The sequence below is a fragment of the Hypoxylon trugodes genome (assembly GCF_022578975.1).
Source record: "Hypoxylon trugodes strain CBS 135444 unplaced genomic scaffold F4822scaffold_3, whole genome shotgun sequence".
NCBI classification, from domain to species: Eukaryota; Fungi; Ascomycota; class Sordariomycetes; order Xylariales; family Hypoxylaceae; genus Hypoxylon; species Hypoxylon trugodes.
Window position 1 is genome coordinate 1,771,021 of NW_026250018.1, and position 19,559 is coordinate 1,790,579.

The 19,559-nt window shown below is 47.0% G+C and overlaps 4 protein-coding genes across 4 annotated transcripts; all 4 read left to right on the forward strand.

The window, feature by feature from the left end:
• The first annotated feature begins 2,100 nt into the window (after positions 1-2,100).
• F4822DRAFT_170377 (uncharacterized protein) lies at positions 2,101-4,322 on the forward strand. The gene is made up of 2 exons (XM_051453277.1): positions 2,101-2,816; positions 2,938-4,322. Exons 1-2 carry the CDS (start codon positions 2,219-2,221, stop codon positions 3,933-3,935), a joined length of 1,596 nt encoding a protein of 531 aa, XP_051316797.1. The 5' UTR covers positions 2,101-2,218; the 3' UTR covers positions 3,936-4,322.
• A 2,395-nt stretch (positions 4,323-6,717) lies between these two features.
• F4822DRAFT_436599 (N-terminal binuclear Zn cluster-containing protein) lies at positions 6,718-9,820 on the forward strand (the record flags this gene model as incomplete). The annotated part of the gene is made up of 6 exons (XM_051462323.1): positions 6,718-6,927; positions 6,986-7,113; positions 7,183-7,247; positions 7,314-7,640; positions 7,698-8,934; positions 8,986-9,820. The coding sequence occupies 6 exons, from the start codon at positions 6,718-6,720 to the stop codon at positions 9,818-9,820; spliced, it is 2,802 nt and encodes a 933-aa protein (XP_051316798.1).
• Positions 9,821-10,479: 659 nt separating this feature from the next.
• Positions 10,480-12,577, forward strand: F4822DRAFT_395226 (S-adenosyl-L-methionine-dependent methyltransferase). The gene is made up of 4 exons (XM_051457422.1): positions 10,480-10,759; positions 10,825-10,995; positions 11,102-11,782; positions 11,862-12,577. Exons 2-4 carry the CDS (start codon positions 10,841-10,843, stop codon positions 12,019-12,021), a joined length of 996 nt encoding a protein of 331 aa, XP_051316799.1. The 5' UTR covers positions 10,480-10,759; positions 10,825-10,840; the 3' UTR covers positions 12,022-12,577.
• Positions 12,578-16,838: 4,261 nt separating this feature from the next.
• On the forward strand, positions 16,839-18,850 carry F4822DRAFT_436600 (NADP-dependent malic enzyme; the record flags this gene model as incomplete). Its single annotated transcript, XM_051462324.1, has 4 exons — positions 16,839-16,974; positions 17,054-17,484; positions 17,593-17,918; positions 17,971-18,850. The coding sequence occupies 4 exons, from the start codon at positions 16,839-16,841 to the stop codon at positions 18,848-18,850; spliced, it is 1,773 nt and encodes a 590-aa protein (XP_051316800.1).
• Between the last annotated feature and the right edge of the window lie 709 nt (positions 18,851-19,559).

Here is a 19,559-nt window from a genome sequence, read left to right on the forward strand (position 1 = left end):
GGCGAAGAAGCTCACGCGTCGCTATGGGTCTAGACACAAAGATTGGACTTGTATCGTATGCAGCTTGGTATAAAATTAGGATGTAAACCGAAGCTAACAATGTTTGGCAGTGTGGCTAAATTAGTAGGATCTTGGCTTTGAGCTCTTGAAGATTAGATCCTGTAGGTGCAGATTTCTGAACCTGTTTGATTTCATCAACCACGACAACACGAACAGAATGTGCTGTCATAGATATTTTGCTTTTCCCCTTCGTTGACTTCAAAATGACGGATATTCTTTCATAAAAGGCTATCCCTTACTGGTTATGACGCAATTTCCGGGGGAAAATGATATTGGAATGTTTGAGACCAAGAGTGGGAGAACCAGGAACTGCGCGTAAGCACCCGCAACGCAAATGAGGCGGTCCACCTATCGTCCCGGGGGCCCTTGTCTCCATTCATTATTAGTTCGTGAGCCCAGACCATTCTAATCAGAGTTGCATAGAAGATAATAAGTTGTTTTCATGAAAATAGAATTGGGTAGTAAATGGTAGGCACAGTAGGTGAAGAACGACTCAATGATAGGTAACGTATGAAAAAAATGATAGAAGAATGATGGAACATGAAACTTCTATTGAAGTGGGAATCGGTCAATATTGATGTCTCTAGTGGCACAAAGACCAATTGAGAAGCATTATACCTGCCTAAAGTAATCAATCAATCTGAGTCGTGTGGCTCTACCTAGGTACAGTAGACCTGCAATGGTTAGCGGTTAAGCACCTGCATCGTAGAATACGAGCTCTTTCTCTTTCAAAGTTCTTACCACACCCACCCCATAGGCTATCTTTCTTAACTTTCTAACGCACGATGGATCATTGATGGTATGCATACATTTGATGTATTGTAGCGGGCTACATCGATCATACAGATAATTGTAGATAGATGGATGTATGTATTGTATCTCTTGTCTGTTTGGCTTACCCGTACCTAACTAGACCCAACCTAATCTATCCTTGTCGAGGTTAAAGTTCTTTACCGATTGCGGGTTCGACTTCGTGTTCCTGCATTGGTCAAAAGCTAGATTCAAGTAGACACAGCGCCTTGAGTAATATTTAAGTTGCTGCCAGCAGATTTGACAGCGAACACATACATGCGCTAACTTATGTACGTGCGAAGTAAAAAGCAATGGAAGCTTGATACATCGTGAAAGTGTACATACGAAGGTATATGTTTTTGCTAAACAAAATTGTCATATATCCAGGTTGTCAGGATGATGAGAAAAAAAGCTTGGCAGCTCCTTATTAGAAAAAAATTCAGGAGTGGTGTAACTTTCATAATGAAAATGATGATGAGAATAACTTGAGATCCCGAATGTTTGCAAATAAATCCCCGTCTTATTATCCAATGAGAGATGATTAAACCCATGTCCCTGCTCGCAGTAGTTGAACCTAATTGGTCACTTGTCTATGACCCCCCTTGTCAGAGGGACAACGCTCAACCCAAGCGAAATGAGCAGCATCACCTATCGAGCACCTGTCGTCCATTTACAGCGAGACAAGACCCCCAAATCCAGTACCATATTCTGAGCACCTGGGCATCCGACGAAGCTAACGATCGATGCTTGGGGGTATGGTCCACCGCTGAGAAGTATCTCATTTTAATTTTGGTCGGCAAACATATTATCAAAACGCATCCGCCTCCGGGTTTCAATTAATTTCCTTTTCTTTCCTCTCTCTCTTTTACCTCCTCTGTGTTTTTTCCTTTCCAACCGTCGAGTTGACCGTTCGTCGCTGTGGTGTCGATGATCCGGTTCGAACGTCTCGCGCCAACAATGAGGACCCGGTAATGAAAGAAGGGCTTACAAGAAAGAAAGAAGTAGTAGTCGAAGCAGAGGAAGAGAGCAGTAGCAGAAGAAATATAGGGGATGATAGTAATACGATAATGATGGGATAACACAACTGGACGATCAACCAACCTAAACAACCAACCTGACATTCATTCATTCATTTATCATTTATTGTCTATCTTTCTTACAGATCTGCCTGCCTACCTTACCTGCGAGCCAGCTAGCTCTAGCCCATAACCAGGGAACTAAACGAGTTCAAGCAGCGAACCGACGCCCCCCTTCCGAATCCATCAGCGAATCCGGCTTCGACTAAAAAAAAAACTAGTATTCTAGTACACGCTTACACGCACGCATTGGAAAAGCTCGTATTTCTCCATTTTCACCGCCACGCGCGATGACAACCCCAGTCTCGGGGTCTTCACTCCCTCAGACCCGAGACGTAGATATACATCAACACAATCATTTTCATAACGCTAGAGACAGCCACAGCCGTCACCACTATCATAACCACCACCACACCCACCAACATAACCACGTTCGTTCATCTTCTCAAAACAGTAACAAAAGGGGCCATAAGCGTACCGATTCGGAACCCACTATTATAGTAGAGACCGTTTCCGTCCTTCAGCTTATCGATTCTTCTGGTGCGACCGTTACTCTTCAGACTCTACCACCAGATTCACCACCCGAGCCGACACCTGCGACCGATTCAATCAGTAGTAGCCCCTCTGGATTTTCATCCGACTCGACCACAGGATCCGTATCCGATTTTGGTTATCCTACTACTTCTTCGCCCGCAACTAGCGACGATGAAGGTAGCAGTACTAGCCTATCATCGACTTCCATCCCGACGATAGACCCGACCGTAGCACCGTCGGAGTCTTCGATGCCTACTTCGTTTCCCACACTATCTTATTCGCCTTTGACGTCCGCTCCTTTATCAGGCTCTCCCGTTTTTCCTTCCTTGGCTGGCGTGACTAACACAACCCAAGGTTCGTATTTTTACATCTCAATCTATTACTATTTAATATTATTATTCTATATCTTGAATGCATATAATTATAATATTGCTTCTGTGTCGCGCTCGTATTCTAACATCTACATTAATCACAGCTTCTTCGTCCTCGATCTTTCCCTCAAACAGTACTGCTTCTTCGCTAGTTTCCTTTTCCGCAGAGAGTGTTGGTAGCTCTTCTGCATCTGTATTAGCTAGTGGTAGTTCATTTTTATCCGACTCTTCGACTTCGGCCACACCTACGAGTTCCTCTTCCAAGTCCGCAACGACAACCAGCAGTTCATTTTTAGGATCCGCGACTGCTACAGAAACGGATGGAGGCTTTGGTGTTGGTGGTGGTAATGCTCAACCTTCCTCTTCAAATACCGCGACGACCGACGCTAGCACCGGGTCTAGTAGCCCCAGCGCAGCGACAGTCGCCGGGAGTGTTTTAGGAGGTGTAGCCGCGCTTGCGTTTCTATTGATTCTTGCTCTTGGCCTTCTCAGATGGAAGAAACGCCTTAACGCCCAGAAGCTCGTCCAGAGCTCCGCTGGTGGTCGAGATTCTGGAGGCGCCTTAACTGGAAATTCTGGTCCCAGTGGTGGTGGTGGAAGTGGTGCTATGTCCGAAACACGGCGTTCGATTCCTTTCGCGATTCCAGCTGCACTTGCCAGCTTAACCGGGTATAAACGATCTTCTGCGCGGAGTGCCGTTTCCTCGGATGGTGGCGAGCGAGGTTTCTCTAAGGTGTCCGGTCGGAAGTTACCTCCAGTTATACAATTCGGAGGGGATGGCTACTCGGACCCCCGGGACACTATCCTGAGTGATCAGTCTATAGAATATCGGGACTCGCAGGCCTTCCCTGGTATGATGGGAGGTGCCTTAGGGCCGACTAGGTTGGCCGTTGGTACTCCAATGCGACCAGACAGTGGAGTTCCGGTCTTCAACCCGGGGCCGGCCCGAACCCCCATCACGGAACAAGGTCCCTTTAATCCTTTCTCGGACGAGAACGCGCTTGAACCTCCTCCCAGAGATCCACTTGGACGATCCCACCCTTCTCACGATGGGTCCAGTCGCTCCCACGGCTCGGCTTCTAGATTCACCGAGGTGTTATGACCCCTCTGATCGATACCCTACCTTTGATTTGCGCTTTGTACATTTTCCATGTCTTCTTTTTGATGATACCTGTTCTGTTAATATGTGTCGATGTCAATAATATGCTCGTCACAGCAGCATCGGGTTGGCGTTTGATATATTTGAGAGAAAATATTCGAGGGGGAGGGAAATCAATGGGAAAGGAAAGAAAAAGCTATTTTCAGCTTTTCATTTGCATCTACTTAATGTCAGATGCGAAATACCACCATTTCTTGTAAATAGTCAGATGTCATTCCGAGCCTTCGGTTTAGGCAAGGATGGCAAGAGCATGGACGTTTTGCGGAGTCGAGATCGCGGCTGTCGTCTCCTCCGGCCTGCTCGTAATCAAGCATAATTATCATCAAACACACTTTTTCATCCACGCTATTTCGGATCCTGTCTGATGAATGTTTTCAGGACCTCAGCGAGAGACTGGTGTTGTTCATGCCGGAAGACAGGCATGTACGGCGTAATGGTGTCAAGATCTATTAGCCCCATTTACTAGGCAAGAAGAGAGCAAGGCTATCCTATCCAATGCTATACGAAGTATGGTTGTTGTTGGGTCTTTATTCTCTGTGCGCAAGTGCGTACCGCAATTATACTGCACCCATACTGCTTGATCTACATAGGATCCGGAAAGGTACCTGACATGGTCAATAGTTGAGACGGTTATGAAACACGACTGGATCTATCATCCGCCTTCCCGTCGATGCTCGGGCCAACTATTACAAATTTAATGTGTCTATGTTCCTCTACTAACAAGTTTTTGGTTCACGAAGTTGACTAAATTTCTTGGTGTTTATGTCTGTGTGCCATTTCCCCGGATAGACTTTGACTTGATTTCGGCGCATGTGAGAATAGTTTTTCTCGGTCGTCATCTTCTTAGAGCTTAGGCAAGACTTGTTCTTAACCCATGTAGGGCGGATGAAACGAAATTCCAATTAGGAGTCAATTAGGGTGGTTACCTAACCTCTCAATCAGACCACGGAACGTGGATGCAGCCCAACTCTAGTGAGGTGCATAAGGATTCAAGCTTATCAATTCTTTGCATACAGCAGTTGGCGGCCTCTGACATCAAGTTTCTCTTCTAAACACCAAAATGAGTGAGGATTATGATGTGATAACGCCTTAGTTTATTGTCTCAACTTGAGTAACAATACGTCAGCTTACTAAATTGATTTAGAGCCAACTCTTTCTAAGCCAACAAGACCTAACAATAACATATCGGGAATAATTTAAATACAGGTAATAGAAGTATATTATAGGTTGAATAGAATAACTTGAATGTTTGTATGTTTGCTTGATAAACCTTCGAAATCGCTCTCTATACCAAAAAGATACTAGAATGACTAACAAATACTAATAAATAAAACGCATTGACTATTAAGTATCCAGTTTCCAAAAAGGGTAGGAGGGGTTAGACTAAGAATCGGAGACTTTTTTTTCTCTCTTCAGCTTGGAAGGGTTCGTCCGACTCCTCCGGTGTTAGTGGAAATAATGAAGTATTAGCGCCATTTTACAAACATTGGCATTCCAATCTTTTCTACAATACTCAATACTTCGTACCTCTTAATATTATTAGTCTATAAACTTGGAAAAAAGGAGATCGGATGACCCTACAGGAGGTGTTGCACATCTTGCTAATCTATGGCGAATCATCATGATACAAACACTTCAGTGGATCGCCACACCTAACCCGAAGTACTCGAGCCTCTCTATCACATTGTAAATCTCCCCCTGCCGGCAGAGATCCCCTCAAAATACAACCCTATGACTAGCAGGGGATTCCCTATAAGTGTGGATAGGTAGTATTATCACAGACCTCTATGTGGTGCCACTATACCTTCTGATTCGCGGGGATCTTTGTGAGGACCACTGAATCATTGTTAGGACTAAGGAGAGAATCTCTTGCGTTTCTGACCGCCGATGCTAGTCAGGTAGTCAAGTAGTGTGGACCAACGGGCATCTCGAACTCCCCGAAGGATTATCAATCTCTTGTCTCAGACCTAGCGTGCTCTTGGATTTCTTGAACCTCTAAACTTCTTCCCTCTTCGTTCCAAGAAAGAAAGAAGAAACTCTAGAAAAAAAATAATTAATTAACTAAAATCGAGTTGCCTCTTTCATAGACAATTACGTCTTAATTTACCAACATACCTCAGCCTACCTCAGTCACGCGGTACGGTTACTTGCCTACCTCACATATTGACACGCTTAAAATATCTCCGTACCTCATTGAACATTGCTCATCGCCCCCGGCGCCTACAATAGGTCTTCTGCCAAGTTTAGAAGAACGAGTACGAATTCGCATACTTAGGCTTAGGTACCTACATATATCAAAGCTCCTGCACGCCTGACGCGGCGTTTAATCCCGGCTCCAAGCCCCCCCTGGACGAATTACCGAACGAATAACATGTCCTAGCTGCGGCCAAGTTGATTGATAATCTTAGCCTAGTTCATAAAGGGAGAGACAAGGGGTCTCGATCGCTCACTCCCACCAAAGGCTTCCCGGTCTTCGTGGATACATTGGATTTTTAAATCCGCAGATTTAAATGCTACACAAAGTTACCCAGCCTAAAAGTTACCTAGATCGAATAATTTCTGCAGAACGTCAACCTACGTTTATATTAATTAACTAATACCTAACGATACCTTCCTATCCGAGCTCTGTGTAGCTTGTTACCCGCGCTCTCACGTCTTCCTAATTCACTAAAGCGACGATTACCGACCGATAGCGACGACTAATATCGTGGAGCGAAGATATACTATGGATCATATGAGGGTTGATCCAGGAGGGGGCTTCCAACTCACTGGAATGCCCCGACCACAGCTGATTAACCAGCCGCCACAAATATTCGGAGCTTACGGTCACGATAGTTTACCAGTATTACCACCGGAGCTTGCAGCTCAGATGGCATTCGATCCATCGGCGCTACTGGAGGATGCGAACGAAGCGAAAAGGAGGAGGATCGCACGGGTAAGTCTACTCGTTGTTGACGACCAATTTTGCGTACATAGGTTGACCGATTATAAAGGCTTGCGATATGTGTCGGAAGAAGAAAATTAAGTGCGACGGAAAGCTGCCGGCTTGCACGCATTGTATAAATTACAAAACAGATTGTGTCTTTACGCAGGTCGAGAAGAAGAGGAATCCTCCGAAAGGGTACGAGCAAATACCCGGCGTATTACAACTAAACTTCGTGCATAGCAGCTAATCTATATGACTACGTAGTGCAAAATACATCGAAGGACTCGAAAACCGTCTGGGGCGCATGGAAAGTCTGTTACGACTCTCGGGTATGTCTGAAGCTGGTCCCCAATGTCGCATCGTATGTGCCTGGCGTCAACTAACAATATGAAAAGGATTGCTCGGAGATGACGACGAATCGACCGATTTAGCTACGTTAGAGAAGCGCCTTGCGGAGAAGAATCAGCAATCGAGACAAGCCTCGCAGGCAGCGACTTCGAATCCTACGTCACCGTCGCAAGCGACGTCAGGTCATGATGGCCCCATGTCGACCCCTCGAAGCGCATTAACATCGCCAGAACCAGCTCGAGATAGAGAATTTAGAAAAGAAAACTCACCTCAACCCGAAAAGCCTAAGGGAAAAGAGGAGGAGGAAGTCGAAGCTTTATCTGAGATGATGTGCTCATTAGTAACAAATCAATCCGGAGAAACGAGATATATAGGTAGGCCATGGTCGCAGACTAGCCACGGATGCGCGCATATCGGCTAACTCGCATTAGGATCCTCCTCGGGATTTTCAATATTCTCACCCAAGGGTATCCAATGGGTGAACGAAAAGACAGGAGACACATCGTTTCAGCGGATGATCTCATGGGTGTCTATCGATGACCATAAATGGAACCACTGGAAGCCGGAGATATTCAGTGATTTATTCCATCGTCCGGTCTATCGGCCATTACCGTCTAAGCCGGAAGCGTTATCTTTACTCAAGGACTATTTTGATAATTTCAACTGCATGTTCCCGCTGTTCCACCAACCCACATTCATGCATCTTGTCGAGAGACAGTACTCAAATGACCCCTATCAAGGCTCCGGGTGGTGGGCGAGTTTAAATGTCGCTTTAGCTATTGCGCATCGCCTTCGTGTCATGAGTAATTTGGTACCGCAGGAAGAGGATGATAAGTCTTGGGCGTATATGAAAAATGCCATTGGGGTGTTCTCTGAATTAACGATGCGCAATACTGACTTGTTGAGTGTACAAGCCTTACTCGGAATGGCTTCCTTCATGCAAGGTACCCCGAATCCACAACCGTCATTTCTCCTCGTTGCGGCAGCGATCCGACTGTCGCACAGCATAGGGTTGCATAAGCGCGGAAGTGGTTTCAACCTGAACCCGGTCGAAATCGAACAGAGGAAACGAGTATTCTGGATAGCATATATGTTGGATAAAGATTTATGTCTTCGATCCGGACGACCTCCAGCGCAGGACGACGACGATATGAATGTTGAGCTCCCGGATGCCGACCCAGCGGATAATATCGGAAATATCCCCCTTGCCGACGGAAAGGGGAAGATGAATCTATTCCGAGCGATGTGCGAATTAACGGTTATCGAAAGCCAGGTTTATAAGAGACTATATTCAACGAAGGCTACTAAATATTCAGATGGGGAATTGCTGCAGACTATCGGCGAACTCGACAAGCAGCTAGAGACATGGAAGGACAATATACCGATTGACTTCCGTCCGGAACATGAAATCAAGGCCTCTCATACACCTCTCATACTTCACGTTGTCATGTTGCACTTCTCCTATTACAATGCCCTCACCACCATCCACCGCATGTCGATACATCACGGTTACTGGACAAGTCGACTATCGAATTACGCCATCCAGGGTCTAAACGCCAGGCCCTTGAACCCGCGAGTCTTCGCCTCGGCAGCATTATGCGCATCAGCGGCAAGAGCAAGTATCCAACTACTAAAGTACATCCCACAGGGCGACTTCTCCTGCGTCTGGTAAGTAACACCCCTTCTCCCTTTACTCACTACTTAAACTAACACTCTCAGGCTCATCCTCTACTTTCCCGTCTCTGCCTTAGTGACACTCTTCGGCAACATCCTGCAAAACCCCCTCGACCCACGCGCGAAATCCGACACCAAGCTCATGAACCTAGTCGTAACCTTCCTCTCAACACTAGGCCAAGAAGCCGAAACCGGCGGTGTGCACCGGATGCTAGGCGTATGTTCGGAATTCGAGCGTATCGCCAAAATCGTAATCGACAAAGCCGAACGCGATACCTCGCGTCGCAAGCGAAAGAGCCACGAACCGCACCGATCGTCAATTAGCCAAGCCTCCGCCGCTGCTGCTTCTCCCTCACAGCAGAACCATACCCCGCGCCCGTCGTCTTCGGCCGCGACCCCGACGCCCGGGTACGCGGCCTCCACGGTGTCGTCGCAGCTCTCGCCGAAGTTTAATGGGGAGCAGAACCGCGCTAATAACGCTGCGAATGGCGGGTTTAGCCCCATGAACACCGCTTCTTCAACCAACGGGTCCGCTCCCCGCGACGGGCCCGGTGCTTGGCCCTCATCCTCAAATTCCAATTCGCAACAGCAATGGGATCCAAATGCCATGGATTTCGGTAATTTCTCGGAATTAACCGGATTCGGGCAACCAATTGCTTCGCCGTCATCGTTTGTAAATAGCGTTATTAACGGCGGTAGTAACGGCGCGGGTGCTACGGGTGGTGCGCCGGGAGGTTACCAGCCCCTGTTGCCCCAGGAGTTGTGGCAGATGTCGGGCGGGCTCGACTGGGACTGGGCTGAGTTTACGGGCGGTGCGTATCCGAGTTTTGAGAATGGGTCTACGACGGATGGGGGACGACAGGGGCAGAATGGGGGATGAAGAGTGAAAATTGGGAGTTGGGTTATACCGGCTCGCTTTTTGCGATTATGGGGTTCCTTGGGGAAGACACGATTATGTGTACGCCCGGTGATGCCTCGTTTTGAGACGGGTAGTCGGGCGGCATAGGGGTTATCATACCTCCCTATGAGCTCGGGAGCGGCGCCGAGCGAGCGAGAGATTGGTGTACGTTTAGCCGGAGGGCGGAGCGGATACTACGAGCACTTCAAGAGGCGCTTGGGGGCGTGGGGATGTTGATTTGTCTAAGGAAGAATGTGTGCGCGTTGTTTTAAAAGTCCATGAATGGTTGTTTACGCGAACGTTACTATTACGGCCGACGCATATATGCAGGAACTGGACTATATATATGTACATGAAAACTCATGAGGTGTTTAAGTATGGCGTTTTATCTGCTTTCATTTACTTTACTCTATGTATTGGAGGTATATATAAGGATGCGACAGGATATCAGATGTTGATACGGCGCAACTCACCACTTATAACCAACTTACCTACCTATGCCCTATATAGTTGAAGCCTATCTGCATAATTCAAATGCATTTTGTATATGTATATTACAGCTCTTTGAGAATATGAAGCTTGAGATTTATGAGGGGAACATATTGCTATCTTCGTTCTACTCACAGCCATATGCATTGCAGCTAATGTATGAATACCCAATTTTTTAAAGACGGCCAAGGACATCCCGCTATCTACCTCTTCAAAGTGACGTAACCAAATCTGGGTTAGGTAAATGCGAGACAAGTGTTAGTGTTTCAGGGCAGGCACCGGGCGTTCGTTGGTGAGGTAACATGCATATGGGATGCATCATGAACCCCGTCGCCCGTCCTAGCGTTGAACTAAACCATATTAACGACTCCCTTCTTCTTAGTGTTAACCCTTTTCTAAGTAACTTGTTACACAAGCGTGGAAGTTATAGTCGTAGGTTATCCGTGCGACTTTTTAATCATTTAGTAGTGAAATAATAAGAATTGATTCGATATAAGAGCGGAGTCGAGAACAATGCAACAGGACGGCACTAAACCACCGAGTGAGGGGCCACACCCCGGCGATCAGCATGAGATCCCAGACTTCGAGGCACATGAGTCTTCCGAGTCGTTGAAAGGCAGAATCAAGAAGCACTACGAGATAGCATCGGATTACTATTACTCCTTATGGTATTCTTCCTCTTCCTCTTCCTCTTTACCTGTTATTGACGATGAGCCGTCTGGCGGTCAAGCACCCACCTAAGTTGTGATGACAGGTGTACTGAAGCATCGACAGGGGACAACATATTCACCATGGCTTGTTCAAGTCTCCCAATGAGACTAAGGAGCAGGCGCAAGTCAATCTCATAAACTTTCTACTCGAGCACTCTAATCTGCCTTTCGGCGCCAAGGTGCTCGATGTCGGATGTGGTGTCGGCGGCACAAGCCGATTTCTAGCAAGGGAACATGGAGCGCAGGTCACCGGGATCACAATCAGCGACCGCCAGGTCCAAATTGCAAAGCAGGTGACTACAACTGAGATTGGTACCGCTACCCCATGGACAGAAGGTTCCGCGAAGTATCCCGGTAAAGAAGGAAAGGAAGGAGGCACGGTCCGCTTCCTCGAGCTCGATGCCGAGAAAATGCTAGAGCACTTCCGCCCGGCGGGGAAGGAGGCGGAGGCCTTCGACTGCGTATGGATCTCCGAAGCGCTATCTCACCTACCGAACAAAGAGCTCTTTTTCTCGTCATCGTTCGCCCTTCTTCAGGGCAAGGGCTCACGGCTGGTCATCGCGGACTGGTTCAAAGCGCCCGACTTGACACCCGAGCAGGAGAGCGCGGATATCAAACCCATCGAAGACGGCATGCTACTGCCAAGACTCTACACGGTGGACGAGTACGTTTCTCTAGCGGAGAAGGCAGGGTTCCAAGCCCGTGGGAGTCCTGTTGATATCAGTAAGGATGTCGCGAAGACCTGGTAAGCTTATCTATCGTCAGCCTATTAATATCGCCAAGAACCCGGTTGTTGGTGGTCAATTGCTAATATATGCACGTAGGGACATATCATGGTCCCTTGTATCGTCGCCTTCTTTGTGGGCGTTCGCGATATCGCAAGGTAGGGATGGACTTGCGTTTTTGCAGGCGTTCCGGGCTATGAGAAGAGGGTACGCCAATGGAACGTTTAGGTATGCTATTATGTGCTTTGGGAAGCCTTGAATACTTCCTCGGTATAAAGCATGTACTGCTAGGCAGCGCACGCGAGGCCGTGGCTACTTCATCAGAGCACTCGGAGTTGAGATGTCATATCGCCTCATTGTTGGGATTACGCTTTTCCACCTATTGATGTGTTATACGGAAATTGGAAGATATATCGTGTGATGATATGCGGTATCCTGCATATATATTACCCCAGCACATGTCCGTTCTCGTGGGTCCTTAGTCACCATGAATTGAACAATTCTATCATTTTGTTGAGACCGAAGTGTTTCTCGTAGATCCCTACACTTGGATTGGTTCGGTGAATAAAGGAGTAAGGTGTTTCTCCGTGGTGTCTAATATGTACGTCGAGCATGTTACTCCGTGGGGAATAAATTGTTGATATTGATAGGCCATGTAAGTCAATCGGCACGTTTAACCCTATAGGAAAGGGGAAATATCACCTACACTGATGATAGATTGCTTTCTGGGGAAGATTAAATGTCTTGCGTAATGTACGCGCGTGAGATATCGAATACGATTGGTTCAATACCACATTTCGGGAAGTTTACTTGCCTACATCATTTTCTTACGTCCATCCCCGTCAAATGAATCGGTATGTTGTCGACTCGCTCAACAACTGTTTATATGATCATTTATGTCGAAATGAGACCATGATTTTCTCTTCGCTTTCCTCAATGAGAAGGCGACATAAGAATGTATCCTATGTCACATCCATTGGGGTTACCCGGCAGTTTCTCGCCTCGTTCAGATAATGCCCGTACGTCTCGATTTGGTATATCCAAATTTCGGTCGGATCTGGTAATGTGTAACGCGAAGTGCGAATAGAAATCCTTTGTGATAGTAAGGGGTCTCGACCGTTGACTAATCTAGAAGCTTATTATCACCTTTGATATTCTAAAAGGTGCCGATGCAAATACTTGTCTATGTAGAGAAGAAATTTCACGATTGAGATATGACAATATCAAATCTTGATGATATGTATGATTAGAACCGAAAAAACTTCAGGCTATCCAAGCCTAATGCGTCCATGGTTCTCCGTAGCATATTTAGCCGCATCGTGACCATTCTGCCTATCACAACAATGTTTCTACTTGTACCTAGCCGATGCTGATCACTATCTGGTAATAGTCATGACGACATGGCTGGTCGGATTTTGATGTGAATGGCTTTCTCGTATGTCTCAAGTAGAATTAAGGAGAAGTGGCGTATCTAAAAGATTTGACCGGTCTCAAAGGTGGCTGTCCTTATCTAGACCATCAACAAATGGGGAGAGAATCTCGCCTTGTTGACAGCGAATAGCACGTATTCATCGACGCCGTGTTACAGGAACCGAAAGATGGGAGATAAGCTTAAAGCCAAGGAGATATAGTGCTTCCCGAGACAGAATACAGCGATAAACGAGCTGCAGTGGCGCACGGCTACACACATGGGTCGCGCCGCTTAGCCGGTTACCTAGTAGCAGGTAGGCTACGGTAGCATAACCAATTCAGACGATCTCATAATTAAGAAAAAAATATGTGACGATCGCGGCCAGAGCAACGCGTACCTTAATATTTGTTAGTCATGATATTGGGTACCTACCCTACGGAAGAGAGAGATCAAGTTCCAAGTGAAGCTTGGCGTGTAGTAAGTGGATTCTTATTAGGCTCGAGAGCGGTCAAATTGGGCTTGTGACTTCAAAAATTAGCCTAGAATTGCTTGAATCTCCGCAGTCTGGAGAAAGCTCGATTGCAGGTGATCGTAGAGAGGCGCGGGTGGAGACGAAACTGCATGAAAGAGGAAAGCCAAAGAGTTCCCCAGTGATGGTGAATCGACGTTTGAGCTTGGTGGAGACATTCCATGCGCCGCCATGCTCGTTGGTGCGTGGAGAAGAGAGACTAGGGGTATTGGCAGTCTGGGCGGCTCATCAGACGAAATGCAAAGACCCCAGAAAATCGGCGATGGTGTCAAGTCTCAAATTCTAGGGACATTGTAGTAAGAGCAACCGCTGTACCTTTGTGATCTGTTTTCTTCTTCCTTTTATCTTCGTGATACGAGAATCATATGTCTTGAATCGGATACGTGTTTTAAACAAAACATCTGAGAGTAGAAAGCGGAATCTCTAATACATTGAAAATCCATAGTACTCCATGGAGTCGACGTAAATGTAAAAATTTTTGATTGAAAAGGCGGGAACGCTTCGGTAAGGTACCTCGTGGCATTCAGATCGGAAGAATCCGGGTCTACTACAAGGATCAGTAGAAGACCTATGGAACGCAAGGAAATTCGGTATTCGTCAGCCCTGTCAGCCCCATCCATCAGCGTGGTGTTAACCCTGTAAATATCGTGATCAATTTCGGACTGGTTCTGAATTGGGTCTCCAAAATCCATTTTTTTCCATAATTAAGGGGTAAACTATTGGTAAAGGAGCTTTGCTTGGATAACTCCAACTTGACAATGGATTCTTACTAGTCAGCAATTAATTAGCTAAGAAGTGTTGCTTGATGGACGCTGAACCTCGCACGCCGTTTATTTTCGCCGTTCCGTTCTTGTTTTTCTTATCTTAGATACCTAGGTAATTCCCCTGTAGAGACTCCGTCCGTCAACGGAGTAGGTAAGCCATTCAAGCCACTCATGGAGGTTACACGAAGGGGTTCTCTTGAATCCCCCAACTTTTGAGAAGCGAGAAAGAAAAATAAGGAATGGCTCCTCCAACTCGGTCCGTCAGAATCTCGAATTCCATGTACGTTATCAAATCAAATCAGAAACATTGGATGGTCCCAATGTGCGAATCTGGCTTAATGCAGGCACACGCAAAAAGGGTCCCATTGGCTATATCCTGGTAGGTAGCAGGGTCGGGACTGCGGGATCGACGGACATGCAACGACAAGGATCAGGGGAATCCGATCACTTCAAACCTCTTCGGAGTCCGTGTTGCAAGAATGTAACGAAAAGGAATTTCGTGAATGTCGCTGTCGCTTGTGTCGAGAGGGTGTTTCGTAGAGGAGGATGAGATTTTATAAAACCAATGCGAAGAGAGAATATCAACACGAGTGGCTTTAGATTAAAACACGCGCTTCTACAGACAGTTAATAGGTAGAAATTATTGGTCAGATGCTATCCGTAACTCTACTCTTTTTTTTCTATGCTTACGGCTTATGACCATTAGCGAAGTTGGTGACTTGGGGGCATGTGAAGGAGGTGGATGACAGAGTTTAAAATAGGCCCGCTAAATAATTAGTACTGGACCTAGATGTTTCCCCGGACCAATAACGAGCTGCGATGCTTTCCCAATTCGGTTTATCATGTATTTTGAATTTCGTCTAATATCTTTACGACCAGCTACGAGGTACCTATTATTTGCAACTAGTACCTACCTATCTTTCAGGTAGTCATGTCTCTACTCCCGTTGTCGGTGGTCGAGTCATAACTTGACATTTTACATCCATACAATTTTGTATTACATATAATTCATGTTCTTACATACATGTATATACCATTTAATACGTAGGTACCTTTTTCTTGATTATCGTATCGTTTACCGGGTCCCAACAAATTTTTTTTCCTCCCATCGACGGAAAGAAAAAAAGAAATTCGGGGATTTGGGTAAATCTGAATTACAACTTCGAATCCTTCTTCCATCCTATCTCTATTTTCTGTCGCCATTAATAGCGACTGCCGTTTCTCCACGATAAGCCTAAGCCTAGACCAACTGCTAGTTTTGGAACGATCCTCATTTGAATTACATACTTTTTTGTTCGATTTTTTTCGACGTTACTACAACATCGAGACAACCCTCTTATGCGTATATTTCCATTGGACGCAGGGATTGGTAAATCTTGGTACCACTGTGCCCATTGATACCTCCAATACGCAAGGTACATTGGGCAATTCTACCTATTCTTCTCTGTGTCTCTCCCATAATTCGTTCCGTAACTTGCCGATCAGCCGGTACACCATCCCTCCTTTAATACCGTACCCCTGGGTCATTAACAAGAAAAATACTACAGCGATCTGGACCTAGTGTTTGATACCCTATGAAACCCCAACGAAACTACGGCTCGCCCTTGTCACAACTTGCACGACTCCGTGTTAGTGTAAGCTGTGTGAGCAGCCCAATGACAAGAGCGGCAAGAGTTAGAGGTCTGAGTACGAGGTGGAAGGCATCTCGAACAAGGGTCCTCGGTCCGCCTTACATTAGGACCACTTTGCCATTATTAAGAGGCCAGTCGTCGCCTGCGCGTGTCCTGGTCAACGACATCGCAACCGGACGGACTTTGATTAAATACAACGGCAATAATACAAGTAGAAAAGATCACACGAATACTCGCCGGGACAGTAATCAGCAGACACACCACCATCGCCCAACTAAACCTAGTTCCTTGCATTCCGGACTTTTCTCTTGCAGCACTACTGGTAGTGAATTCCGAAAGTGGGAGCCGTCATCTGCGCCTCTTCCTCCTCCGTTTACCTTGTATTCCACGTTGTATACACCCAGTTCCAGTTCTAGTTCTGATAGCCCTAGCTTTATCGGACTGTCCTCTATTAGTCCTACACCTCCGTCTTACCCCATCAGCCCAACATCCAACCGTTGCTTTTTATTACTTCCGCATCGCCCGTCACCGAGACGTCCAATGGCGTTTAGCACTTATAGTACCGCCAGCTCAGATATATCTACGCCCCGTTCAGCTTCTCCTTCCTCTTCTATTGCTTCCGCGCGCTCTTCGCATTCTTCCGTCTCTAGCAAACGTCTTTCTCTTTCTTTACAAAGGCGCCAATCCTCACTTAACCCAATGTCCACCGTCGACATCTCTGCAATTGAAGAACAAATGAAAATGGCTGCACTAGACGGCCTTCGAGGTTACGCACAGAACCACTACGGCGAGGTTCAACAATACCGAAGTACAGACTACATCCCGCAGTCCGCCGCTGGTGGCTACCAAGTACTCCGAGAACCTCTATGGAATAAAGGTAATACACACCTCCGGACTATTCTCATACATAAACTCTAGTTCCCACCTGTTCGTGCGCTGATACTTAAGCTATTTAGGTCTCTCCTTTACCCCAGAAGAGCGCGTATCAAAGAACCTCACAGGTTTAATACCACACGCAATGGAGAGCGTTGAGACCCAAGTTGCGCGATGCATGAAGGTGATCAACACCAGACAGACCAACATCGACAAATACCTATATTTGTCGTCTCTTAAGGATACAAACTTGGACCTTTTCTACAGAGTGCTCATCGACAATGTTCGCGATTTGATGCCTCTCGTCTACACCCCAACCATTGGCGATGTTTGCTTGCAATATTCGACCCTTTACACTCGCCCAGAGGCATTGTACATCTCAATTAAGCAGCGCCGCTCCATCAAGACGATCATGCGCAATTGGCCTTACCCAGACCCTGAAATCTGCGTGGTAACGGACGGATCTCGTATTTTGGGGTTGGGTGATCTCGGTGTAAATGGTGTGGGGATCTCCGTAAGTTCACCTTTTTCTCCTACTCGCACTCACGCACGCACACACCCCCATTCATCTTGGCCTACATTAGCGCCCGTTGAGCTGCGTGGCTGACCCCAAATTTCCTAGATCGGTAAGCTGGCTCTCTACACCGGTGCTGCGGGTATCCACCCCAGCAAGACGCTCCCCATCGTCTTGGACTGCGGTACCAACAATGAGACCAATCTGAAGGACCCACTGTACCTGGGCCTCCGAGCCAGGCGTCCCTCGCCAGCTGTCGCTCAGGAGTTCATGGATGAGTTCATGGAGGCCGCGACTGAGGTCTACCCCAACATGGTCGTTCAATTCGAAGACTTCGAGACTGAGAAGGCATTCAACTATTTGACCCGCTACCGCAACAAGTACAAGTGCTTCAACGATGACATCCAGGGAACTGGTGCCGTCGTTCTGGCTGGGTAAGAATTTCATCATCTCATGACATCGACAATTTTACTTACACTTCCTTAGTTACATTGGTGCCGTGAACCTATCCGGTGTTCCTCTGGAGGAGCAGCGCCTAGTCTTCATGGGCGCTGGTTCTGCCGGTGTCGGTGTTGCCAAGCAGATGGTCGAATACTACACTCGCCGTGGTCTTTCAGAGCAAGCTGCTAAGGAGAAGTTCTGGCTGGTTGACACCAAGGGTCTCGTCACCACTGACCGTGGTGACAAGCTAGCCGAGCACAAGAAGTACTTCGCCCGCTCGGACAACGGTGGCCACCAATTCCGCACCCTCGAGGAAGTTATCGAATACGTCCGACCCTCCGCCTTAGTTGGTCTCACTGCCACCTTTGGTGTCTTCACCGAGTCCGTCGTTCGCGCCCTCAAGGCCTCCGTCGACTCTGGTGGCTCCGGCCGACGACCCATCCTATTCCCTCTCAGCAACCCTCTTACCAAGGCCGAGTGCACGTTCGAGCAGGCTGTCCAGTGGACGGATGGAACCGTCATCTTCGCCTCTGGATCTCCCTTCTCGCCGTTCGCCGTCAAGTCCGGAGACCACGCCGTTACCTACTGGCCCAACCAGGGTAACAACGTCTACGTGTTCCCCGGTCTAGGTCTTGGTGCCATCCTTTCCAAGGCATCCAGAATCACCGACGAGATGGTTTACATCTCCGCCTCTTCTCTATCGGAGTCCCTCAACGCCGAGGAGATCCACAAGGGATTGATCTACCCCCGCATCGAGCGCGTCCGGGACGCCAGCGTCGTCGTCTGCCGTGAGGTGATGAAGGCCGCCCGTCGGGAAGGCGTAAGCACCCTACCCGAAGAACAATGGGTTGAGTGGGAAGAATGGGGCGACGTCGCCCTTACGAAATACATAAAATCCAAGATTTACGACCCCCTTAAATGCTAGATGAGAAAGCCGCATGACGAAGAGAGGGAGACGAATGCATAAGATCACGGATGGCGTTAATGGGTAGGGGCACTACTTCATTTTTTGATTTTTCACAACAACTTGGCATAATTGGTCAGCACCCTTTTTATTTTCACGCTTCGCTCGAAGGAAGCCGTTCATACGAAGATATCCCTGGGTTTTATATAGGTATATAGGCAGACACCGTCATACACTTGCACACACTAGAAGGGCTTCAGATCCCGTCGGTGGTACATAGATTCAGACAGAGTTGCTGAAGTGCAGGGAATAGATTGACACTTGAGCTGGTATAAGGATCTATAGACGATATATAGACTAAAAGGACACTTTCATTCCGATTTAACATAACTTTGATATTTTTTCAATGTTTTCGTGCATGTTATTCGTAGGGCGATATGTTTCAATTTAACTAGAATTCCAAATTGTGATTATCCATCTACTAGCAAGCATCGTATGCTTAGCATATACTTTCCTATCGCCAAACTTCTACCCTGATCATTGTAAGGCCCTTTCACCTTTTTCCCTCCTACATGTTACCATCCATTCTCGAAAGTTCCCTTCAAGTGACGATGTAAAGCCGCTTATCTACCTGAGTGAAAATTGGCCATGTTCGTTACGATCGAGAAATTTTGTTGTCTCCAACTAGGGGAAGGGCCGGACTGGTTTCGCGATACATCGTGATACATCT

Coding starts and splice junctions, on each gene's coding strand:
- F4822DRAFT_395226 (XM_051457422.1), top strand. CDS start 10,841: ATGCAACAGGACGGCACTAAACCACCGAGTGAGGGGCCACACCCCGGC. Junction 10,996..11,101: donor GATTACTATTACTCCTTATG/GTATTCTTCCTC, acceptor AAGCATCGACAG/GGGACAACATATTCACCATG. Junction 11,783..11,861: donor AAGGATGTCGCGAAGACCTG/GTAAGCTTATCT, acceptor ATATGCACGTAG/GGACATATCATGGTCCCTTG.
- F4822DRAFT_170377 (XM_051453277.1), top strand. CDS start 2,219: ATGACAACCCCAGTCTCGGGGTCTTCACTCCCTCAGACCCGAGACGTA. Junction 2,817..2,937: donor CGTGACTAACACAACCCAAG/GTTCGTATTTTT, acceptor CATTAATCACAG/CTTCTTCGTCCTCGATCTTT.